The following is a 23,382-nucleotide window of genomic DNA, read 5'->3' as shown; positions in this document are numbered from 1 at the left end:
CACTAGCCTTGAATTTCCAATGAAAGGTTTGATTAAAATTGAGAACACGCACTCCAAAATCATAGTATTTAGATATGCAGTGAAGGTTTAAAGCTTCCTTTCCCTTCAGAGTATTAGTAATCAACACAAACTCTCCAAGAACACTGGTGTTCCACGATATAAACACGAACAAAAACAACACACTTTTTGTAAATAGAGGCATTGCAACTTCTACTAGTCTTCTCTGCGACACTGAATTCGAATCTGTTTGTAAGAAATTGTTTCAGAAGGATTGGTATAGAAATTATGATAGATAAAAGGGGACAGCTACAATAACTACAGTGACTAATTAGTATTAGGGTAAAATATTTTCTCTTCTTTTATTTTCAACATTACTCACTTATTTATGTGAGTTTTTAGGTTAAGAGTTATGGGCTGATAGAGGTCCAACTACATTCATTTTGACTAACTGTACTCTTGTACTCTCCTATTTTTATTATGTAATCCTTTATTCAAGTGGGCTGTTTTGGTTGTTTTGTGGGTCTTACTGTAGTGTTGGGCTCTTCTCTATCAAATTATTAGACAATAAGTTTATGTGAATTTTCATTTAATGACATATGAGTGAAATACATTAAATATATAATTAATAAATTAAGGTTGTTAAGGTATATTTCATTACTATTTATACCCTAAATATTAAAGACAAAGCAAAACATAATTACTATATTGAATGAAATAAAATAAAATATACTTATCTAATAGAAAAATGTACATGTCACATACGATGCTTGCTAGTTTAAAAATAATAGTTAATGTTAGAAGAGTGATATGATTCAAGATTTTTCTCTAGTGTCGTGTTTGGATTGGTGATGGAATTTTAAGGGAATTGAGAGGAAAGTATGAAGAAAATGAGGTTGTTTGGTTTGAGATATGTTAAAGTGTATTTGTGAGAAAAATTTATTGAAATTTATGAATACGTGATGATTGTAGGAGAATTTTTACTTTTTTTAAAAGGTGTAAAATGTAAGTTTACAAATCCACTTATAAGGTTGTTTTGATTGAGGTATGCTAGTGTGAATTTAGTGTAAATTTATGAGAAAAATTTATTGAAGTTTGTGAGTGATGTGATTGTTGTAAGAAAATTTTTAATTTTTTTTAAAAGGTATAAAATGTAAGTTTTTCAAATTTACACTTTAATTTAACAATATTTGAATGAAAAAAATTAATAAAAAATTAATTTATTTATAATTTATTTTTTATAATTAATAATAATATTATTATATAACTTTTTATTTAAATAACTATATTTATTTTAATTATTATTAATTAATTTTATTAATTTTTATTAATAATATTAATGGTGTTTTATCAAACTGGATTGTATTAATTTAAAAAATAAAAACAAAAAAAAAACTACATGTTGTTTTGATGTTTGTGTGAATTTTCAAAAGCTATCGATTATGTAGTCTAGAAAATCGATTTCCAACATATAACATATGGATAATCTAAAAAAATTTATCAAAATCGATTATATTTTCATTCAACATCAATTCTCCATTTAAAATACCTACGTTGAGAATCGATTTTTCTTTGTAAACATCAATTATCTGAATGAAAGATAACTTTATAAAAGTAATCTATATACGTGTATTTCTTTGCTTTTCATGACATTTACATGAGGATTGGAAATTTCATTTTCTTTGTCATTTTGCGTCACCAATTCTACGCTGATGTCTTAACTCAAACAAAATTTCATTTTCTTTGTCATTTTGCGTTACCAATTTTACGCTGATGTCTTAACTCAAACAAAATTTTATTTTCTTTGTCATTTTGCGTCACCAATTTTGCGTTGATGTCTTGACTCAAACACACACGTGAATTACATTTCCATCGTGATGAACATTAATCACCCGGATCCGAATACAGTGTAATAAAAGACTAATACTTGAAATACTATGGAAACAAAATTTGATAAAAAAAAATTGCGTGTTATCAATTACAAAAATAATCAATTTTCTAGCTCGATAAAAAAAAATATTATACTTTTATTTTTAACCTAAACTGATTAATACCATTTATTTTTATGTGAAAAAACAAAAATACAAAACATTATAACTAATTAGAATAATAATATTTCTCAATTTCTAAAAGAGTAAAAGAAAAATACATTAAAATTAATGGAAATATATTCATTAAAACAATTATTTTTAAGAAGATCAAAAGAAGAAAAGAACCAAGTTTTTCAGTAACAGAATTTATTAACATTCCAAGAAATGCATATTATTTCTCCACACATACATATTAGAATGAAACAAATTAGTTCCAGTTATAGCATTGAAGATGGTCATGTTCATATCTACATGGTCCATCTTCCTTAATATACCATCTGCAGGTTTCACATGTAAGCCAGTCCCTATTTTCTACGTACACATCATAATGCTGTAAAGGAGAATTTCCCCATTGAAAAGAACAAAAGAACAGTGTGTTCCCAAAAACACTAATCCCAAAACCCCAGTGAAAGGTTTGATCTTTCTGGAGAACATGCTCTCCAAGATCATTATCTTTGGATTTGCAGTGAATCTTCAGATCTTCATTTCCCACCAGAGTATTGATTATGATTACATCCGTGTGCTGCGTCGGTAAAAATAAAAGACTGCAGCTAGGAGATGCAAGCGTGAGCACCAACAATAGAAGAACACTTCTGGAAAACACAGACATTGTAAACTTCTATTACTCTTTTATGGGGCACTCAATCTATCTGTGTGAGTATGTGTATATATAGGCTGAAAAGAAGAACAATGACAAAAGGTTGAAAGGAAAAATATATTTTCTTCAATTTTACGTAATTCCTACATGGCAATTTGCTACTTCTCTATTTCTTTTAAATGTTTATTTTTTTATTTATTTAATTGTCACTTTTAAAGTTCAAAACGTTATTAACTACTTTTTTTATATTTTTACCTTTTATTTAATTTTTAATTATTATATATATTGAGATATAAGTTATATCTGCATTATCTATACCTATACATAAAGGGAATTTTCCATTATAACTATTTTTTTGTTACACGGATTTTTTTCGATTCTACCCTTATTTAATATATCTCATTTTATGAATACAATGGAGTATTTTGTTATTTCATATGAATTACTTAAAAAATAATTTTTTTTAAAATTTTTTAAATTAATATTAATGTAGAGTTTTTATATGACTCACCCACTTTTTTCTTAGTTCCTTATTTTAAGGCATTAACATGAAGAAAGAGAAAGCATACTCTCACACATTTCTACACCAAATCTCACATATAAAATAAAATAATCTTCATTTTCAATCACTCTCTGCACTCCATTTTTTGCTTTTCAATTTCGACTCATCATCCAAAATTATTTATGTATGTATATTACATTTCTATCATCGTAAAAATTAAGTAAAAGAGGAAAATGTGGATACACAAGCGTAACCGCGCCTGTGTTTCCACTAGTATGCAAGAATGTTGATACCCATTAGAGCATTTTCCGTGCACACTGATTAATATGTTACCAAACAAAAAAATTATGTTTGGATATTGCAATATAGTTTATCAATGTTCCAACCTATAGAAAAGTGTTTGGATTGCAGTTATTGATGAGATCTGGAGGTATAGGAATAAATTTATCTTTAAAGATAGAGTGATGGATCATTCTGAAATTTATTTTTTGGTCTAACTAAAAGTATGGTCCTGTATTACATCTAAAACTGCGCACGCTTGTCTTTCCTTATTGGATTGGTGTCTAGACCCGTTGACGTGTTTGTTTATGATTAAAAGTTCTTGACTTTACAAAATTTTAGTTTGAGTAGGACACTTGTGTGTTATTATGTTTCTCAGTTTAGTAGCTTAAGTTTCGATGAGTAGAATAGTTGGTTGTTTCCGGAATTTCTAAAACTTTAATGTTATTGTATTTATAAGGAATTATACTTAACAAGAAAAAAACTACACTAATTTATATTAATAAAATTATTTTAAGTTGTCAAAAAGATAAAGTATAAATAAAAAATTATAAAAATGTAGATGGATTTATAAGAACTACTAGTTAAAACAAATTTAAAAATGAATGAGTTTCTTAAAAACAATGTGACATTAAGCTTGTTGTGATAACTTTTTCTATTTGGATGATATGGCGTATGAGGAATTTTGCTCATTTTCAGGATAAGATTGAGGTTTCTCGGGCTATTTCAATTATTAAAGATTTAACTTGCCTAATTGGTAACTTGTCTAAAGCTTCTATGAAAAATGATATGTTGGATTTCAACCTGATCAAGTTTTTTGGTATTAAAACTCGTACTGGTAAAGTTCTTCGTCCTCTTCCTGTGAGATGAGAGTTTCCTTCACCAGGTTGGGTTAAAATTAACATTGATGGGGTTGTAGGGGATATCATGGTTTTGCTACTTGTGGAGGTATTTTCTGTGGGAGTATGGGAGAATTTATTGGAGCTTTCTCTGTGTTCCATGAAGTTCAAACTATTCTAGTTGCTGAGTTTTATGGGGTTATACATGCTATGGAGGAAGCTCAAAAGATGGGGCTTACTAAGGTCTGGTTTGAATGTGATTCTGCTTTGGTTTGTGTTGTGTTTACTATTAGGACAAATGTTCCTTGGATGCTTTGGAATCGATGAAATATTTGTCTTAATTACTGTGGGAAAATCAGGTTTCGGGTTACTCATATTTTTCGTGAAGAGACTACGTCTATTGATAAGTTGGCTAATTTAGGATTTATCCACAAAGAATCATCTCATTGGTATAATAGACTTCCATCTAGTCTACTCTTAGAATTCTTTATGAATATGTATAGTCTACCTATGTATCATTTTTTTGTTGACATATGGGTTTTGGCCTAATCCACCCATATTTTTGTATTTTCTTTCTTTTTTCTTTTTTAATAATATTTTTTTTTCATGTGATGGCAGATGATTGTTATAGGTGTCAACCTAACTGAGATGTCAACCTAGCTGAGGTGTGACATAATTACTCTATTTAAAAGTGGTATAAAAGAGTTCCATATATTACGTATATAAGAAACAATAGTGAAATGCTCGCCAAACAAAATTCATATAAAAATTAATGATTAATAAAGACAGGAATTAAATGCATTTAATAATTACCATAAAAAAAGCTAATAGCAATCATACTTGTATTGTCGTCATCTCGGCCAAACAGTTCAAACAACACTGAACTCCATTAAAGAATGACTTCATCCCGATGCGATGAGAGAAAATTCACAATAAAGACTAGTCATACTATAAATAAATCACTCCCTAAGCAAGGTTAAGGGAAAGGGAGTATTAGACCTTCATGGGCATGAGGATTAGGTCAATAGAAAAACTATAAATAAGTGAGGAACTCAAAGGTAAAAAGTAATGATTTTTTGACTATAGTACATGTAATTTACACATATTCATTGTTGACTTGAGCGTCAGAGTGTCTTTGCAGGTATCCCCAATCAGACCGAGAGATCGAGGCACACTAAAATCTTGGTAACTAATTAGATATTAATTTATAAACTAGTTTATAAATTTTATTAATAATAGAAACTACTTTAGATCCCAATAATTTTTTTAGTCTCTAAAATAGTATCTAATTTAGTCAATATAGTAACTAATTATTTTTTGTCTCTAAAGTTGGTTTATATTTAATTATTTTCTTGTAGTGAAAGTTGAAAGGAGAGGTTTTGCACACCATGACATATTTGGATGCACGACTTGGGTTGTATTAAACTTACGCTATGAGTTCTTGTTCACCGTGACACATATGGATGCACGACTTGAGTTGTATTAAACTTACCCTAGGAGTTCTTAAAGACCGTGACATATGTAGACACACAACTTGGGTTGTGATGAACTTACCTTGATCAATTCTCTTAGGTTCTCTTGTAAATATAGGAGTTATGGAACATTGTTATATATTTAAACACACGACTTGGGTTGTAATGAACTTATCTCGATCCATTCTCATAGGTTCTCTTGTAAATCTATCGGCAAAATTCGTCAGTAATAAAAATTTACCGACAAACAAATTTGTCAGTAAATCAATAATTTCTTATAGTTTACTGTTAGTATTACATTGCAAAAATTGTATAAATTCTTATATTCTTTCATACTCATTATTTATGCGTGTTGAATTTATCCAATCTCGATTCATATGTATGTTTTTAATGTTGTCATTGACATTATGTGTTGTTTACGTGCATGTAAATCTTACTTTTAAATGAAAGGTGCGACCTTATCCCATTTAAGAAGATTGACTTTTTTTTATAGTTTATTAGTATATAAAATTTGTTACATTTCACAAAATTTGATAACATTCCGCATTGGTCTTACGGTTACATGAAATGAAAGTGGTAATCTACCAAATTAAATTTGCACCCGAAAAGCAACAAAAAAAGTTCAATAAACTGAATTTCGTGAAATATGTGAAATGTAGATTAAAATATATGTACCAATAAACTATTGCAAAGTGATTAAAATATATCTTCTCAAACCATCTAAGTGGACAATTCTAAGATTCAATATATTGATTATTAATACAACCTCTTTTTGTTTGCATATAAAAGAAAACATAATAACTTTTTAAAATTGAAGGTGGTTCATAATTTATATATATATTAATCCCTAATGACAAATAAAGGTTCAATATAATAATGTAATTTCAATGTCAAACAAAACTAACCAACTTTATGTACTAAACAAATCCATCTACAATCAATTATATTACATACAATATTTTACATGTTTTTTCCCAAAAATTTTGCAACATAACGACTCAAATATGAGCTTCCAAAGAAAAATAATAATTTGTTGAGGTGGAACATCCTTATACTCACTCAATACCAATGAGTTCAAAACATTCATTGATACAACTATCACATACCAAATGTAAACAAAGAACTAAAAGTAATCACCTTATTTATATATTATTTAAAGGATAATGATACATTGACAACTCACATTTTTTATACAACCAGATTACAATTTCCAATACTATTATTTTAATACTTTTTCATATCATTTAATTTCAAACTTATCATTTATTATATATATTTATTTCTAAACCCATCACATCAAGAGTTGTATACAACTCTAAGGGTTGTCAAAGTATCATTTTCTTTATTTAAAAGAAATGAGGAGATGAACCAAAGCGTGGTCAGAAGCAGCACCGGTGTGGAGAGGAGGCGATTAGGATCAAGGCAACCATGAATAGGTATGATAGTGGCAGTGAACTCAACAACACGACGATAGGAACGAAGGGAGACAACAACAAACCAATTGTAGTAGTGTGGAGCAACAGAGCTCGTGAACTACTATGTTCAATGCAGTGGTAACGGAGGTCAAAAACACAACATCATCAGAGCAATGGAGAGAAAACAGAGTGTTCTTAAAGAGAAAACTCAAATGAGAGAACACCAGAGGAGAAGAAAATCGGCCTACAATGAAGAAGAAGAAGAAGAAGAGTTAAACGCTTAAAATAAAAGAGTTACGACGATCACAGTTGAATATTAATAATCGTTGTATCTGGGCTACGATGATAGTTCTTTAGTGAATCATCGTCGTAGGGTTACCTACGATGATTACTAATACTCAAATGTCATTGAAATACAAAAATGATGATATTTTCCCCAATCATCGTAACCCAGATACGATGGCTACTAATATTCAATAGTCATTGTACTTTGAATATGATGATAGTTTTCCCGATCGTCACAGTATAATTGCTCAAATCTTAAAACAATGGTATCAGTCAATGATCGACGATCGTTCTTGGAGGATCGTCATTGTATAATTACTCAAATTTTAAAAAAAAAATTCACCAGTCAATGATCCACGATGGTTGTTGGAGGATTGTCGTCGTAAAAAAAATTATGAAATAGAAATTAATTTTAGAGACCAAAATAACTAGTTACTATACTAACTAAATTAGAGACCATTTTAGAAACTAAAAAAATTATTGGTATCTAAAGTATAATAAAATTTTATAAAATAGTTTCTAAATTGATATCTAACCATTAGCTACTAAGATTTTATCTATTAATTACTTGTATTCTAAATTAGTCTCTATTAGTCTTTTAGAGACTAATTTAAAATTTAAAATATTAGTAGTTAAAACCTTGGTAGCTAATTTAGATACCAATTTAGAAACTATTTTATAATTTTTTATTAATAATAAAAATCATTTTAGATATCAATAATTTTTTAGTCTCTAAAGTAGTATATAATTTAGTAATATAGGAACTAATTATTTTTTGTTTCTAAATTTAATTGCTATTTAATGATTTTCTTGTGGTGTTAATGAATTATTTTACGATAGTGGTATGGTAGGGACTAAATTAAAAGTTGGCATAGACTAATTTAGATATTTGAAATAAAAAATATGAAATACAAATATAATATCCTACTATTAAAATATATCATTAAATAAAATGTTTCATCATTAATATATATATATATATATATATATATAACTTATAGTTTTCCAGGACATAAAACACCAAACTGGGTTGAAAGAATAAAATATAACCCTAAATTCTTTCGTAAAACATATCTAACTTGAAAACTCAAACTTATAAAATAAACATTAGTGACTATGCTAAATCTCTTAGAATATTCTAAATAAAAGAAAATCAAATCAAATCAAATATAAAAAAATCAAATGTCATGAACACTATATTTTTCAATTTCATTCATTACTTTGAATTATTAATCTGAATCCACCATGGATCTATAAATTAGGATCGAACACGTTTTTTTTTTCTGATTAATCCTTCCAGGGATAGCAAGAGTTTAAATGGTCATATAGAAACAAACATGGTCCATCTTCTTTTATAGTCCAATCACATGTCAAACATCTAAGCTCATCCCTACTTGCTTCATATATAGCAAACTTATGAATAACATCATTCCATTGAAAGGCACAATGGAACAATGTTGAAGAAAAAAAGTTAACTGTAAAACTCCACACAAAAGAAGAATTGGGTGAAAGAATTTGCACTCCAAGATCATCATCTGCAGATTTGCAATGAAGGGCTAGGTCCACTCCTCCTTCTAAAGAATTTGTCACACTTACATGACTTTTATGAGTTCTTATTTCAAAACCATTGCTGGTTGATAGCAACCTTAGCCACAGAAGTAAGAAAACATGTCTTACAAATAGAGACATTGCACCTTTTCTGTTGATACTTTCTTGCATCTTTGTTATATAAATGCAGCTGAGAGGTTTTAGGTCAGAAGATAGTTGTAAACATAATATTGGCCAAGAATAATAAACTGCAGTTAATTTGCTAAAACTGTTTTCTTGAAATTTAAACCGACAATTTATTTATTATGATTTTATTCCTATTGATTACTCTTTTCCATGGCTGCATAATTTTCAGTTGTCAACTGATCAGCTTTAACTCTCTTTTTTATTACTCTTATAAAGCTTTTCTATGCTTTTTATCCCTATAAAATAATTGTTATTAATCTTTATAAAATGTGTGAATTTTTTTCTAAAATAATTTTTTTTTTTATTTTATTTTCATACATCCAAAAATTTAAATAAATTTTTTTAGTTATCGAACTTAAGATAAATAAATTTAACTTACATATCTTAAAAGTTATTTTAAAACGTCTCATGCTGAAGTTATATCACCACATTATTAATGCTTCGGTGATCTTTTGTTGATAAACAATTAATTAGTTTCATTTAATACCAAGATAAAAAAAAATAGTAATTTCCTCTTTATATATATCACTATAAAAAATCATTAAATAAAAATTAATTATGAAAGAAAATATTGGAAATGACTCTTTTTGAACTTAGAAAAATAATCTCATTTAAGTGTTATATAATTTTTCGTGCTAGCCTTGTTTTGGTATAAAATAAACTAAGTCATTATTGGTATTTTAAGTTGAATGATAGTTTTACTTAGAGATTTCACCTAGTAAGTTTCATTAGTTTTTGGATTAATGCTCCGTTGTAAGATTTTTAATAGGAATGTTTTTTTTTAATTTTGAAATGGTAAGTTAAAATATTTGCGTTTTGAAAGTTGGGAAATGAAATTGATGGTTTAATTCTTTAAACTTAGTATCAAAATATTTTAGTCTTACTTATTTTTAAATATAGTCTTTTGTAATTATATCACAAATAAAATATTAGTGCATGTTACGAATCATCTGACCATTTAGTTTTTGAAAGTTTGTTTCTTTAAATTATATTGAATTTTATTGGGATTTTATATAGAAACTTTTTTGAAACTATTTAGTATACCATTTTATATCAAGATTGAAGTATCTCTTAAATATTTTTATTTATTAATTTTTTATTTATTGATAAAAAAAATATCAAAGAAAAGTCGTGGAACAAAGTTGCAACAAAACACTTTTGAATGATTTCATAATTTGCATATTTCAAAATTATTATTTTAAATTGAATAATTAAAAGATAGTACTATACCAATCTTTTTTTTTAACTGTATAATCTTGAGTTTATGGATTTTTTAACTACATATTGTGTGAACTAGAAGATTACATCTACTTATAATGTAAAAAATAAAGTAAATTGAAATTATGATGAACACATCTCTAATATTATTCGAATGCTTTGAAATAAAACCCCTCAAATAACTTCAACATCTATGATATCTTCATCATCTCTCACAAGAATCCTTTTCGGCTTTTACAGCTTATATAACAAAAGCCATCAAAGGAGTACACGAGTGATTCATTTAAGACATAATGGAGTTTCATTGAGGTTTGCAAAATACAAATGGAAAAATGCATATTTTAAGAAAATGGGTAGGACCCTCCTTGAGTCAATCATTGTTCAATTTATAGGTCAACCCTATTATGCCCCTCAAAGTGATTTTGTGAGTGTATCATTTGCAACAGATAAAAGTTGAAGTGGAAGGTATCATGAATGGCCTTTTCAAAATGGTAGCACCTAATTGTGATTAAGGTCATAGACCCTCATCATTGTCCATAATCAATCAGTCCACACTTTCAAAACCAATTTCCAGTCATATCATACAATTGTAGGCACCAACCGCAGTTTTTATGTTTTGGTGACACTTCCATTAATTCACAAAAAAACAACATATACTTGTCCTTTCAACATTATCTTCTCATTCCATTCTTCCACTCTAATGATTAGTTTCACAGAAAAATAAACAATAGAATGAAATAGTGTTCTATGTTGTTACCTACTTTCTATATATATTGAGTAACCAAAATTTAGATGGCAATATGCTATTCTATGCCTCTACTCATACACCAGCCATTATTATGTCTAACCCTAAATCTCATGATAGCATTCCCATTTTAGATCTTTCTCAGTCACTGCAGCCATCTTCTCTATTCTCTCTCTATAAAGCAAGCAAAGATTGGGGTTTTTTCTACATAATCAACCATGGAATCTCCAAAGAACTTTGCAGCCATATACAATCACTGTCCAAACACCTCTTCAGCCTTCCTTCTGATACTAAACTTAGACTTGGTCCCTTCTCATCTTTGAAATCTTACACCCCTCATTTCATTGCCTCTCCATTCTTTGAGAGCCTCCGAGTTAATGGACCCAACTTTTATGTTTCTGCCAATAGTTCTGCTGAAATTCTCTTTGACAAAAAGGACTGCAAATTCAGGTAATCAATGTGTGTGTGCATTGTTTCACATTAAGCTTTCACTTTAAACTATTTTGGTGTCTCTTTCTTTGCCTCCTTAATTTTATTTACATCACAATTACATAATTTTTTCATAAACACTTAATAAATCTGAATATTTCTCATAACAACTTAAATATTTGTAAACTTTGACAGAAATTGAATGAAAGAGATTCTATAAAATGGAAGACATATTTTATTTCTTCTTTTTGTGTGTGTTTTAAGCAGTGTGATGATGAAAGAATATTGTACTAAGATGGAAGATTTGTCAAAGAGAATTATGAAGATTGTGTTGATGAGCATAGGGGAAGGCATTGAGAAGAAGTTTTATGATTGTGAGTTCAAGAAGTGCCAGGGTTATTTGAGAATAAACAATTACTCAGTTCCAGATTTTATGGAAGAGGAAGTTGAGGGGCTTGGAATGCACACTGATATGAGTTGTATTACCATCTTATATCAAGATGAGATAGGAGGGCTTCAAGTGAGATCAAATGAGGGAGAGTGGATAGGTATAAGCCCATCTGAGGGAACCCTAGTGGTGAACATAGGGGATATGTTGCAGGCATGGAGCAATGACAAACTAAGGTCTTCAGAACACAGAGTTCTTCTGAAGAACCATTTCAACAGGTTTTCTCTTGCATTCTTTTGGTGCTTTGAAAATGACAAGGTGATTTTGGCACCAGATGAAGTTGTTGGAGAAGGAAACAAGAGAAAGTACAAACCCTTTGTGTGCTTGGATTATTTGAAATTTAGAGAGAACAATGAAAAGGGAAGATTTGATAAGGTGGGTTTCACAGTCAGAGACTTTGCTGGGATCAAGGTTCAATAGTAATGTTGCAAAAGTTATGCTGATATGTATACTAATTAAGATAGTTTAGTTATATAGAAAATTGATATATGCTATTATTCTGTGTTGTTGAATAGTGTAAATCCACCATGTTTACACTAATTACTTACTGATTAATGTTAGATAATGGGTATGACCATGGAACCATATATCTAAGGCCATCTATATGACAAATTTATAGTGGTTCTTCATCATCAGTGTTAATCAAGCAGATAATAATAATTGCTTGTTACATTTGACTGTGCTAGTCTACAATATTAGTTTATTCATATGTTTGAGTTTTGGATTTTCCAGTGTTCTCCTTGTGAAATCAGAAGAAATTATGCAGTCTGAGGTTAATAGGAGGTAGTTGTTTAAAACTATTTTTTCAATATTTTTATACAAATATTTTAATGTCAAAGTAAAATATAAATAAAATCACATTATTTTTATACAAGTAATATTTATAAATCACTAACAAAATATTAAAAAATTATGTTTATGTTATATCCTCCTATATTTTCTCATACTCATATTTTTTATTTACATTTATTTTATTTATTTATTTCTTTATCCACATTCATCTCTTTCAAAAGATTCTCATCTCCTTATCAATGTTTATTTCCTTCATCCACATTATTCTTCTTTACTCATACTCATCATCTTCATTCATACTCATCATTATTCACCGTAATCTTTTATTATGTTTTATTTTGTTGAGAATACGAGCAATGTATAAGAAATTTGTTAAAAGTACTCTCATTAAAGTCTGTCACACCAACGCTCATTAAACTACTATTAAAAATGGATTTTATTTAACGTTAACTTAACTAATACTAAATTAAATAAATTTAAAAATAAAAACATATTAACATTTAACATGAGTTTGATCACGCCCTACAAGAAAATCATGAAATAGAAATCAATTTTAGAAATAAAAAATAATTAGTTGTTATAATGACTAAATTAGAGATCATTTTAGGGACTAAATAATTTTTTGGTTTCTAAATTAGTTTCTATTATTGTTAAATGATTTTTAAATTGGTATCTAATTACCAAGGTTTTTGCTACCAAATTTAGAATCTAAATATTTGTTAGTTAAAACCATAATAATAGAAATCAATTTTATTTTTTTTAATTTCTAAAATGTTCTCTGATCTAGTTACTATTGCAACTAATATTTTGGTCTCTAAAAATTGGTTTCTAATTCATGATTTTCTTGTAGTGACATTAAACTACCTTAATGGAATTTTAATTTAAAAATTAATTACAAGTCCACGTTACATATAATTCACCTTCAATAACTAATACTAGTGATTAGCATTAATGGTTTAGATTTTATACATTTACAATACAAATTTGACACTATTTACTAATTAGTGTAATTTTCACTGTTATCATCAAAACTTTTATTAATACTAAACATTAATTTGTTGTTTAGTGAAATATACGTGCTTCGTTTTATTCATTATTGGATAATCTTCAAACTTGCATCTTCTTAGTTTTTGTATATTTCCAAAGCATGGAGACGGCAAGAAAATGATTAAATCAAAAATCATTTTTAAAATAAAAAATAATTAGTTAATATAATTTTATAAACATATATAACACATAAATGAATCCTTGAAATGCATATATTTAAAGAGTATGCATAAAATGATAGTCTAACAGATAGTGAGAAATGGGATGCACGTTTTGGTGCCTTCAACAAAACTATTTTCCATTTTCTCCATAAACTATAGCTCAGGATCAAACAATTAGTTACAATTATTTCTAATAAAGATTCATTTAGACCAAATTAGGGTTTCTTTTCTTCATCAATTTTAATTTTATTCATACCCTTTAGTTCTACTAAATTTCCATCAAGAAAAGCAAAATTGGCAACAATATTAAATACAGACAGCTAGAAACATATTGTATTTTTCAGGATAATAAAAAGTAAACACTATGCAGGAAATAATTGAATGTGTAAATGCTGTAACTTGTTTTTGGTTCTTGTCCTTCACATTCAACTACATTTTAATTAATAATTCATCAACTTTTTTTCGGAATCTTAAATAGATTTTCAAACAATTGTATTTTTATTATAAAAGTGCATACACATTTGGTTATAATTGGTTCATATGTTTGATAGAAACCTCATTAAAAAATTGTCAAATGTTTTTACTTTTTGAAATTAGTAAGCACCCATCATTTTGTTTCTAAAAATTTAATTTTAATTTATATAATTATGAAATGAAGATCAATTATTCAATCTTTGTTTATACTTTTAATAACTTATGACTATAATTTAGTGACAGTTATGTCAAGGAGTAAAATATTTACCGTTTAGTAGAAATTAAAATGTTTTTTATTAAATTGAATTAAGTAATTTAGTGTATTATTAAAAAATATATAATAGAGAAACTAATCAAATATCGTAGTAATTATTTAATAATTTTGAACTGAAGCAGGGGTTTTTGTACTTTGGCCTGCGCCTTCGCTATCCAAAGAACATTCCTTTCTTTAATATTTTCAAACTCAAAACAAAAGTATATGCAAACGACTTTCTGTTTTTTTAATATTTTTATATTTTGTATAATTTTATATTATTTCTTTCTTACTTCATCTAAGTTTTTTTAAATACAATTATACAAAAAAGCATATGCAGACGACTTTTCATTTTCTAATATTTTAGCATTTTGTATAATTTTATATTGTGCCTTCTTATTACTTTCTTTATTAAAATGGAATTATTAATTATATGCAAAGGGCTCTCCAATGTCAAATATTTTGACATTTTGTATAATCTTTTATTATTCCTTTCTTACTTTCAATATGAGTTTATTTAAATGTAGTTATAAAAAAAATACAAAATTATCAGAGTGTGTAACACTTTTTTAACTGTGCACAGACCCATGAAGCAAAATTATCTAGGCTTCATTTTCAACTAGTAAAAGCCTTGCATTTGTCCAATCTACCCGATAATTGGGCAATTTCTGCAACTTGGTCTGTCTTTTTTAGTTGGACAATTCAATGATTAATCTATTATTACAGTAGAGGAACACCAATAATTTTGCTTTTTGCATGGAAAGTGTTCATGGAAGAAGAAAAAGGTGCAAACGCTTAGGAGGGAACTTCAAAACCTAGTTTAACTAGTTATAGTTTAAACTTCAAATTCAAATCTAACACATTAAAAGCTTACACAGAAAACAATGCTGGGGACCCTTCCTTTATGGCCAACCGTTATCTTTGAAGTTTTGAATTTCAGTTAGTTTCAACCTCGGAAAGTTGTCCAACATTGCTTTTTTTTGTTCTTCACAGCCCTTTTGCTGCGTTCTTCAGTGAACACAAGAAGAGATTTTGCTTCTTCTTTTTTTCTATAGGACAAGACAAGAACATTCAAATTAATCTGCTTTTTCTTTTGATCACCCTTTTTTCCCCTTTTGTTTTCTATACTTTAGTTTGATTTCAATGGAAATTGTATCTCTTAAAGCTAAGTTGCATGCCATGCCTTTACATCCTATATAGTATGTCTCAGAGTGATGATGAAGTAATTGAAATTTAGAGGCCACAAGCTCAACTTGTGACTTGACCTTCGTGTTTATGCGCAGGTGTTGAAGAAGCTAATCACATATTGTTGAGCTAAAATGGATAAATTATCCAACTTAGATGAAAATCCTGAGATGGGTTATCACCCTTCACCTTCCAATACTCTTGCTTTTTCCCCAATGAGTCGAGATTCTTTTGCATATTGCCAAAATTGGACAAGCTCAGAGTCTGAGACTGTAGATGACAGTAGCTATGCCAGTGAACCTTCACCTTCTCGGTGGAGGGCTAAGCAAGATGTTCTTTCAAAGCTAGGAATGAAGCTGCGCAAGCATTCAATTGATGATGAACTTGGCGGCAGTGATCTCTTGGATTCAGGTAGGTTTGCATTTTTCATTGCTTATGTAACTAATAGTGATGTTTTAGGACACTTTGAATGAGTATAATAGAAGTGATTGACGTAATTTTGTCCACTTTAGCCGAGCTTGAACTGATGAAGGAAAGATTTGCAAAGCTTTTGCTGGGAGAGGACATGTCTGGTAGTGGAAAAGGTGTTTGTACTGCAGTTACAATCTCAAATGCCATTACCAATCTCTATGGTAAGTTTTTAACTTTATCAATAGTCAATAGCACAGCTATTTTAAAAGGTTGAGAAATGTAACACACTCTTTACTGTTGCCTATAAATTATTGGAACATATAATAGGGTGTTGAAAAGAATGTTTTATTGAGTTTGTAAGTTGCCAGCATTTCTCATGTTTGTTTGTGAAATTTATTAGCCTTGAATGTGTTTGATTTGGGCATTCTGCAGCAACTATATTCGGACAAAGTTTAAGGTTGGAACCACTAAAGCCTGAGAAGAAGGCTATGTGGAAAAGGGAAATGAAGGTTCTCTTATCAGTGTGTGACTACATACAAGAATTTGCTCCAACTGCACAATATTTAGAAGATGGCACAATTGTGGAGGTGAGTTTGCTAAATGATAACCATTAACTTCAATGGAACTTGTTTGGCATCTCTAAATGTATATAACGTCATTCGATGTTCTCTTTCAGATGATGAAAAGCAGGCCAAGGTCAGACATCTACATCAACCTCCCTGCACTGCAGAAGCTTGATACAATGCTCATAGTAAGACAAATCTCAATTGCTTTCTTGTATATAACATCTCAGTTTTCATCAAGATTTCTTGTTGTTGTGACTAACATGATAAACACAACATTGTTTGCAGGAAATATTAGATACTTTCCAGGACACTGAATTTTGGTATGCAGAGAACATACCAGGGAATTCGAGTCGATTACGTGGGGGATCATGTCGAAAAATTGTTCCAAGGAAAGATGAGAAATGGTGGTTGCCGGTTCCTTGTGTTCTTCCTGGTGGCCTCTCTGACATGTCAAAAAAGCATCTGATAGAGAAAAGGGATTGTGCTAATCAAATTCATAAAGCAGCCATGGCAATAAACAGCAATGTTCTTGCAGAAATAGATATCCCGGAAAATTATATAGATGATCTTCCCAAGGTTAGTCCACATTGGAAATCCTTACTGTTAAAGATGAGATTTTCTGTTTCTGAAAGTTGAGATCTCAGAATGAGTCTTTGTTATGAAAGAAAGTTTAGAAGAGAGATAAGATAAAAATAAAATTGATATTTGATTGAATGGGTAAAAGATAGTTACATTGAACCTGCATCAAGCCATTTATATTAATTAGCCAAGTAGAAACTAACTACCTTTTTTGACATGTCAGAGAGGCCACCAGGAAGAACACTAACCAAATACTAATTAATCTCCAACCAAGTAGTAAGTAATCTCTAAACAACTCCATCTCTAACAAGTCTGCATCTCTTTTTTTCCAGCTGAAATTCTATTGCCAAGTGATTGAGGATTCAATTAAATGTGACCCCATAAAGCAAATGTCTTGGAATTTATCATCAAATTTCATAAGCCTTTTATGGAAGCCAATAATAGCAGCCGAGTCTTGTAGAAAACGGGATGATATAGTTTCAATTAAGGTACCAATATCAATGAAATCCGATTAGATTTTATTAATCTCATGCCTTCAAATTAATCATTAAAATTGAATGACTGATTAAGTTAATGCAGGAGAAGAATAGTTTGCATGTTGCCATAAACAGTATATGCATTCACATCAGTTTTATCAAAATGACTATACTCTAATCTTTCTTCTTTTACTCTTTTTCAAACATGAATGTCTTCAGAGCGGAAGATCAAGTCTAGGGGACTCAATTTACCACTACATGTATAGTGCAGACAAATTCTCACCTGAACAACTTCTTGACTGTCTCAAAATAAGTTCTGATCGTGAAGCACTTGAGTTAGCAGACAGGGTTGAATCATCAATGTACACATGGAGACGCAAGGCTTGTCTGAGCCATTCAAAGTCATCATGGAGCAAAATAAAGGATCTCATTGAAGAGACAGAGAGTAAGGACAAAAACTACACCTTGGCTGAGAGAGCTGAGTCTTTATTGCTTTGCCTGAAGCAAAGATATCCTGAACTTTCACAAACTTCTTTAGACACATGCAAGATCCAATACAACCGGGTAAGTTAAGCAAACTATGAAGTTTTATCATTTCTGCAGCAATCAGAGATAACATAAGGCCAGGAGAGTATCATTGTTTCCTTGAAAACAATTTTCAAAATTTAATTGCCTTTGGATGAAATTGCCATTGAGTATATTGGAATTGTTAAAAAAAATGAGAAATATCATGCGGGTACTTAATATTTTAAATTTGGGATCATGAACTAAGAATGGTGATTCTGTTTTGCAGGATGTAGGGAAAGCAGTACTAGAGAGTTATTCAAGAGTTTTGGAAGGCCTAGCATTCAACATTGTTGCATGGATTGAAGATGTTCTTTACGTAGATAGATCAATGAGGAATCGAGAGGTTTAGAAACTAGAAAGATGTTTGTTGTTTTCCATCCAATAATCTTCTGTAAACTATATGTTTACGTAGGATGAAGAAAGACATTAGATGATTATATGAAAACAAATATATATATATATATATATGAACTTGTATATGTGTATCTGATTGTTAAATGCAACAGAGAGATGACATTTTTTACACCCTTTAAGCATTTTAGCTTGAGTGAATAATATTGACAAAAAAAGATGCTGATCAGTGCTCATCTTGAGAGAAAAAATCCACAGTCCTCATGAATAAAGAAGAAGGAAGATGCATTTTCTCTCTTTTAATATATTATTTTTTGTGGACACAAGAACTTATATCTATCAATCTTTATTACTTAGTAGCATCATCTATCTATAGGTAACCATATCATAACTCTGCACCCTACTTTTGATTAAATATATTTAATCAAGTGTTATAGATGTTATTTACCATCATGTCAAGTATTTCTCCAAGTGCTACATCACATCAGTGGTGTAGGGTGTGCAGTATTTAGAACAGAGTCATTATAGGCGACCAGGCTAAATGAGTTATACCTTCACAATCGATTCTTGAATAAAACAAAATGAGTTAAATATTCGGATCTTTCTTTGATTTTTTATTGAGAGATGATTCTTGTTTGCTTGGGCCTGTAAACTCAACATTACTTCAAGAGTGTTTAGTTTTTGTTTTGTTTAGTTTTCCTTTATGTGAAAGTAGGTTGTATAATTCCCATTCAAGTCCCACATCATCTAAACGCAACATAGTTTTCGAGTTTATAAACAACTGGCCAACCACTGACATTGTCCCTTCGGGGACATCCGATAAAATTGGAACGATACAGAGAAGATTAGCATGGCCCCTGCGCAAGGATGACACGCACAAATCGAGAAATGGTCCAAATTTTTTTTATTTTTTTTTCTTGACCTTTACACTACTATTCTTTATTTGAATTTTTTTTTATTTTTTTCTTAACCGCATTTTTTTTAATGAATTTACTTGAAAATTTATATTTAAATACCTCTAAATAATATACTGTTTTTTAAGTAGTTTCTTTTTTTATATTATACTTTTACACTACTATTCTTTATTTGATTATTTATATATAAAAAAAAAAGTTGTTGGAATTTTGACCCAACTATCCAAATACTGAGAAACACAGATCCGTTGGTGTGATAGGAGAAGAAAACATCAACTCCCAAAACGAACACAAAGTTGGAAGAGGGAACTACTGAACCACGGAATTGTTAGCCAGGTGCGTTCTGCATGATTCCTAAACCCTACAACAATTCCAGCATATTTAACCTTGGTTGTAGCTGTCAGGGTTTGGGGCATACGATTTGGGTTGTAGCTATTAGGGTTTGTGGTTGTGGGTGAGTCACGGCATGTGGGTTGTAGCTGTCGGGGTTTGGTGGTTTTGGGGTTTCGAACAGTGGCTGAGGCACAGGATGCGTAGAAGGTTCCAACACTTTGATTAAACATTCTGAATGGTTTTAATTTGCTATGTCTTCACTCTGCTTCTGTACTGGTTGGTTGAGCCATTCAAGCATTCACAAAAAATAAAATAAAAAAGACATTTTTTAAAATAAAATTGAAACAGAAAATTAATAAAGAAAAATCTTAAACTGACTCTCTCACTGCTAAAAACAGTATTTGATTTTGTAGACGATGGCAATTGGTTGTTCAGCTTCATCTAGAGTATAACTTGGATTTGATGATAAAATTTAGATTTTTAGATGATTCTAATGGTCGGTTGTTTCTTTAAATAAGTGTCCTTTGTGTATTTGTATTTTTAACTATAATTTATTATTGTTGGATATGGCTTCAACACTTGCAGTTAAGATTCTTGCATCTTGTAAATTGTCGGCCACAAGTTTGTAAGCATTAGCACTTGATAATATAGGTGTGATTTTCATTTTTAGATTTTTGTTGCACTTCATAATAGGCGGTGCTTGGTGAGGTTTGTAACGATGTTGTTCATATAGAGTGTGGACCATATTGCAAGAAAATTTTAATATTATTTGAGAAAAAGTGCCAACCAAAGGAAGAACAAGGAGGGGCTCATTTGAGCTGGAGGAGTTTGGGAAGACTAGGTCTATAGTCAGCCTAGCTGTGTGAGATCAGAGGAAGATGAGGGTGCAGCTTCACTAATGACATGTTCTCTGATTTTCTTAACAAAAGTAGTTTGTTCCCAACTAGATTTCATATTGGTTTCACACCATCAAGGGTGAAATCTCATAATCACCACACACTTAAATTTTATCAACATTGAATAGTAGTGAATGACCTCCACTATCGAAACCAGCTGAAGGTTTTCCCTAACCCAGACTCCCTTGAGGTTGAAGTGCCTCTCTACTCTGTTGCCCATCTGAAAGCATCCTCCTCACCAAACTATGGTTTATTGAGCTTTCTTCGCTGGTCTTCCCTTTGGTCTAGATATTCTTCATCTTCAACCTTATTTTAGGGTATTTCATTTACTGATCTGTCTGGAGAAGAACTTCTCCCATTTAATTCCATTCTCAGATATATGCATCAAGTTTTACGAGAGATCTTTGATCTTTCATTTTGGCTTCTTGCAGTTTGTGATGTAATTCTTTGAGTTCCTTTTCACACACTTCGGCCCTCTGTTCTTCTTTGTGCTCCTTTGTCCGTCCCTCAATTTCTCTCTACCATGTCTAATCTTGCCTCTATGCAAGTACAACACACTATAATCTTGAGATAGGTATTCTTAATATGTCATTTTACAACTTGTAGAATGTTTCTGCAGTGATATTTGTGTGAAGCTAAAGCACTAGAAGTATGTTTGGTTAGATTTTAGTACTAGTGAGTAAAGAAAACTTCATGATAGTAACTATTAAGTGGCTGTGTGAAATATTTCATCCAAACTAAAATTATGAAATAGCTTTTACTCTTTAAAAATTGTTTAAAATAAGTTTTTTTTTTCTCCGTGCATGAGTGAGTCTTGTGATACGGAGTTCAAGACTTCAAATCCTGAGAACCTCTGTACTGTTGCGTGCATGTACCCCCTATACTCCCCACATCCTACTAGGTGGGAGCAAGTTGCCCGCTAGTTATTGGAATACTAAAATTTATTGGCTGGTTGAATTAAGGAATATATATATGTCAGAATAGAAAGCATGTATATGTATGTAAGCAATTTTTTTTAAAATATCATGTTTTCAAATATTTAAAATATAGTAGTATGAGTGTATATTAATTCTTTCTTTTCAATTTATCAGGGCACAGGAACTTGCAATGAGTGTCACAGCAACATCCAAGAAAACTGGCGCTCCCCAAATTTTTAAGTTGGATAAGGCATTGAAATTGGTAAGCAATTTTTTACCCCTCTTGCCATATGTAATTTGTGGTTGTCAAATCGTTTTATGCAGTATTAATGTTCATTCATGCAGATGATTGCCTTACACTAACAGCAACATTTTATTAAACGTGTGTGTGACTAGTTGGTAAAGTAGCTTGCTTAAAGATTGGAACTTATTGTATACTAAAGTGATTTCCATCATACTGAACGAATTGCTCTTCTTGATTTATATCAAAATATAGTTAATTTACTACTTATACATGTACTTAAACGTCAACCATTCTGATTGGCAGGCCGAGTTATGGGTAAATAATATGAGCAAAGATGCAGATGATCATAGAACAAATGCGGATTTAGAGGGTAGACCTTCCGGGTCAGTAGCAAATCTATCCTTTGTGTTATGATGCATTTGTTTGTTTGTCATGATATATTGCTTATGTTATACTATCACACAACTTTATAGGCTTGGTCTAGGTGCAAGAGTTTCACGCCAATCAAAATTTGTACCTTCTGATGACCCTGTGGAAAAGAAGTTGTATGCCAAATTGAGTGCTGAAAAAAGAAAAGCAGCAAATATTGCTAAGGAGTCTGCCACAATTGCTAGAGATGATTTAGATGACGATGAAGAGAGCGAGGAGTTAGATAGCAGAACTAATGCGTTTGCTAAGAGGAAGCCAAAACTGCCTTTGCCCTCGTCTATATGGCCAAATAAGAAGCAGAAGTGACATTTACTGATCACTTCTTTTTTGCTCTAAGGCTGTAAAGTATCACATTTTGCATTTGCCTTTTGGAATTTTGGAATTTTGGCTTAATATATTTTTCTTGATTGACATTTTGACAGTTGAGAACATATATTTTATGTAATACTAATTTCAATGAAGAATCGGTGTCTTTTGTTGGGAACACAGATTAGTGTATACTCAATTTACATAATGTTTTTTACTTGGTGCATGAAATCTGTGTTTTTCATTGGTAGATCAGCTTGAGGAATCATTCCTTGGTGCAGATCCTTACGTATTGTAACCGCTATAGTGAATGGGAAAATATTAGCATAAATTGTTTGATACAAAACTAGTGACTCGACCCCAGAAAACAAAATCTGAAACTCACGTTAATGTGTTACTTTATACCAGTTATTCGACTTGGCTCATTATT

At 30.2% G+C, this 23,382-nt stretch overlaps 3 protein-coding genes and 1 non-coding gene across 7 annotated transcripts; all 4 read left to right on the top strand.

Annotated features, from left to right (window-relative positions):
* Positions 1-11,232: 11,232 nt before the first annotated feature.
* On the top strand, positions 11,233-12,728 carry LOC137825019 (gibberellin 20-oxidase-like protein). Its single transcript, XM_068630691.1, has 2 exons — positions 11,233-11,624; positions 11,871-12,728. The coding sequence occupies exons 1-2, from the start codon at positions 11,269-11,271 to the stop codon at positions 12,469-12,471; spliced, it is 957 nt and encodes a 318-aa protein (XP_068486792.1). The 5' UTR covers positions 11,233-11,268; the 3' UTR covers positions 12,472-12,728.
* A 2,981-nt stretch (positions 12,729-15,709) lies between these two features.
* Positions 15,710-19,085, top strand: LOC137823490 (rop guanine nucleotide exchange factor 3-like). Of its 3 annotated transcripts, XM_068628657.1 has the most exons (9): positions 15,761-15,977; positions 16,062-16,374; positions 16,476-16,595; positions 16,807-16,961; positions 17,051-17,125; positions 17,226-17,516; positions 17,852-18,007; positions 18,215-18,559; positions 18,789-19,085. In XM_068628657.1, the coding sequence occupies exons 2-9, from the start codon at positions 16,098-16,100 to the stop codon at positions 18,909-18,911; spliced, it is 1,542 nt and encodes a 513-aa protein (XP_068484758.1). In that variant the 5' UTR covers positions 15,761-15,977; positions 16,062-16,097; the 3' UTR covers positions 18,912-19,085. The 3 variants fall into 3 exon arrangements, with proteins under 3 accessions (XP_068484757.1, XP_068484759.1, XP_068484758.1); XM_068628656.1 differs by having other exon boundaries at positions 15,710-16,374; XM_068628658.1 differs by lacking the exon at positions 17,852-18,007 and having other exon boundaries at positions 15,727-15,977.
* Positions 19,086-19,713: 628 nt separating this feature from the next.
* Positions 19,714-19,816, top strand: LOC137827336 (U6 spliceosomal RNA). Its single transcript, XR_011083727.1, has one exon. It is a non-coding gene; the product is annotated as a U6 spliceosomal RNA (small nuclear RNA).
* A 207-nt stretch (positions 19,817-20,023) lies between these two features.
* On the top strand, positions 20,024-23,132 carry LOC137823491 (uncharacterized). Of its 2 annotated transcripts, none has more exons than XM_068628660.1 (4): positions 20,024-20,163; positions 22,148-22,235; positions 22,521-22,600; positions 22,691-23,132. In XM_068628660.1, the coding sequence occupies exons 2-4, from the start codon at positions 22,164-22,166 to the stop codon at positions 22,950-22,952; spliced, it is 414 nt and encodes a 137-aa protein (XP_068484761.1). In that variant the 5' UTR covers positions 20,024-20,163; positions 22,148-22,163; the 3' UTR covers positions 22,953-23,132. The 2 variants fall into 2 exon arrangements, with proteins under 2 accessions (XP_068484761.1, XP_068484760.1); XM_068628659.1 differs by having other exon boundaries at positions 20,075-20,367.
* Positions 23,133-23,382: the final 250 nt, after the last annotated feature.

Source organism: Phaseolus vulgaris, chromosome 8 (assembly GCF_000499845.2).
Source record: "Phaseolus vulgaris cultivar G19833 chromosome 8, P. vulgaris v2.0, whole genome shotgun sequence".
In the NCBI taxonomy this organism is placed as follows: Eukaryota; Viridiplantae; Streptophyta; class Magnoliopsida; order Fabales; family Fabaceae; genus Phaseolus; species Phaseolus vulgaris.
The sequence above is the reverse complement of the archived record's forward strand: the minus strand, read 5'-3'. Positions and strand labels throughout refer to the sequence as shown.

Coding starts and splice junctions, on each gene's coding strand:
- LOC137825019 (XM_068630691.1), top strand. CDS start 11,269: ATGTCTAACCCTAAATCTCATGATAGCATTCCCATTTTAGATCTTTCT. Junction 11,625..11,870: donor AAAAAGGACTGCAAATTCAG/GTAATCAATGTG, acceptor TGTTTTAAGCAG/TGTGATGATGAAAGAATATT.
- LOC137823490 (XM_068628656.1), top strand. CDS start 16,098: ATGGATAAATTATCCAACTTAGATGAAAATCCTGAGATGGGTTATCAC. Junction 16,962..17,050: donor AAGATGGCACAATTGTGGAG/GTGAGTTTGCTA, acceptor GTTCTCTTTCAG/ATGATGAAAAGCAGGCCAAG. Junction 18,008..18,214: donor ATGATATAGTTTCAATTAAG/GTACCAATATCA, acceptor GAATGTCTTCAG/AGCGGAAGATCAAGTCTAGG.
- LOC137823491 (XM_068628659.1), top strand. CDS start 20,294: ATGTGGGTTGTAGCTGTCGGGGTTTGGTGGTTTTGGGGTTTCGAACAG. Junction 20,368..22,147: donor AGGCACAGGATGCGTAGAAG/GTTCCAACACTT, acceptor TCAATTTATCAG/GGCACAGGAACTTGCAATGA. Junction 22,601..22,690: donor TTAGAGGGTAGACCTTCCGG/GTCAGTAGCAAA, acceptor ACAACTTTATAG/GCTTGGTCTAGGTGCAAGAG.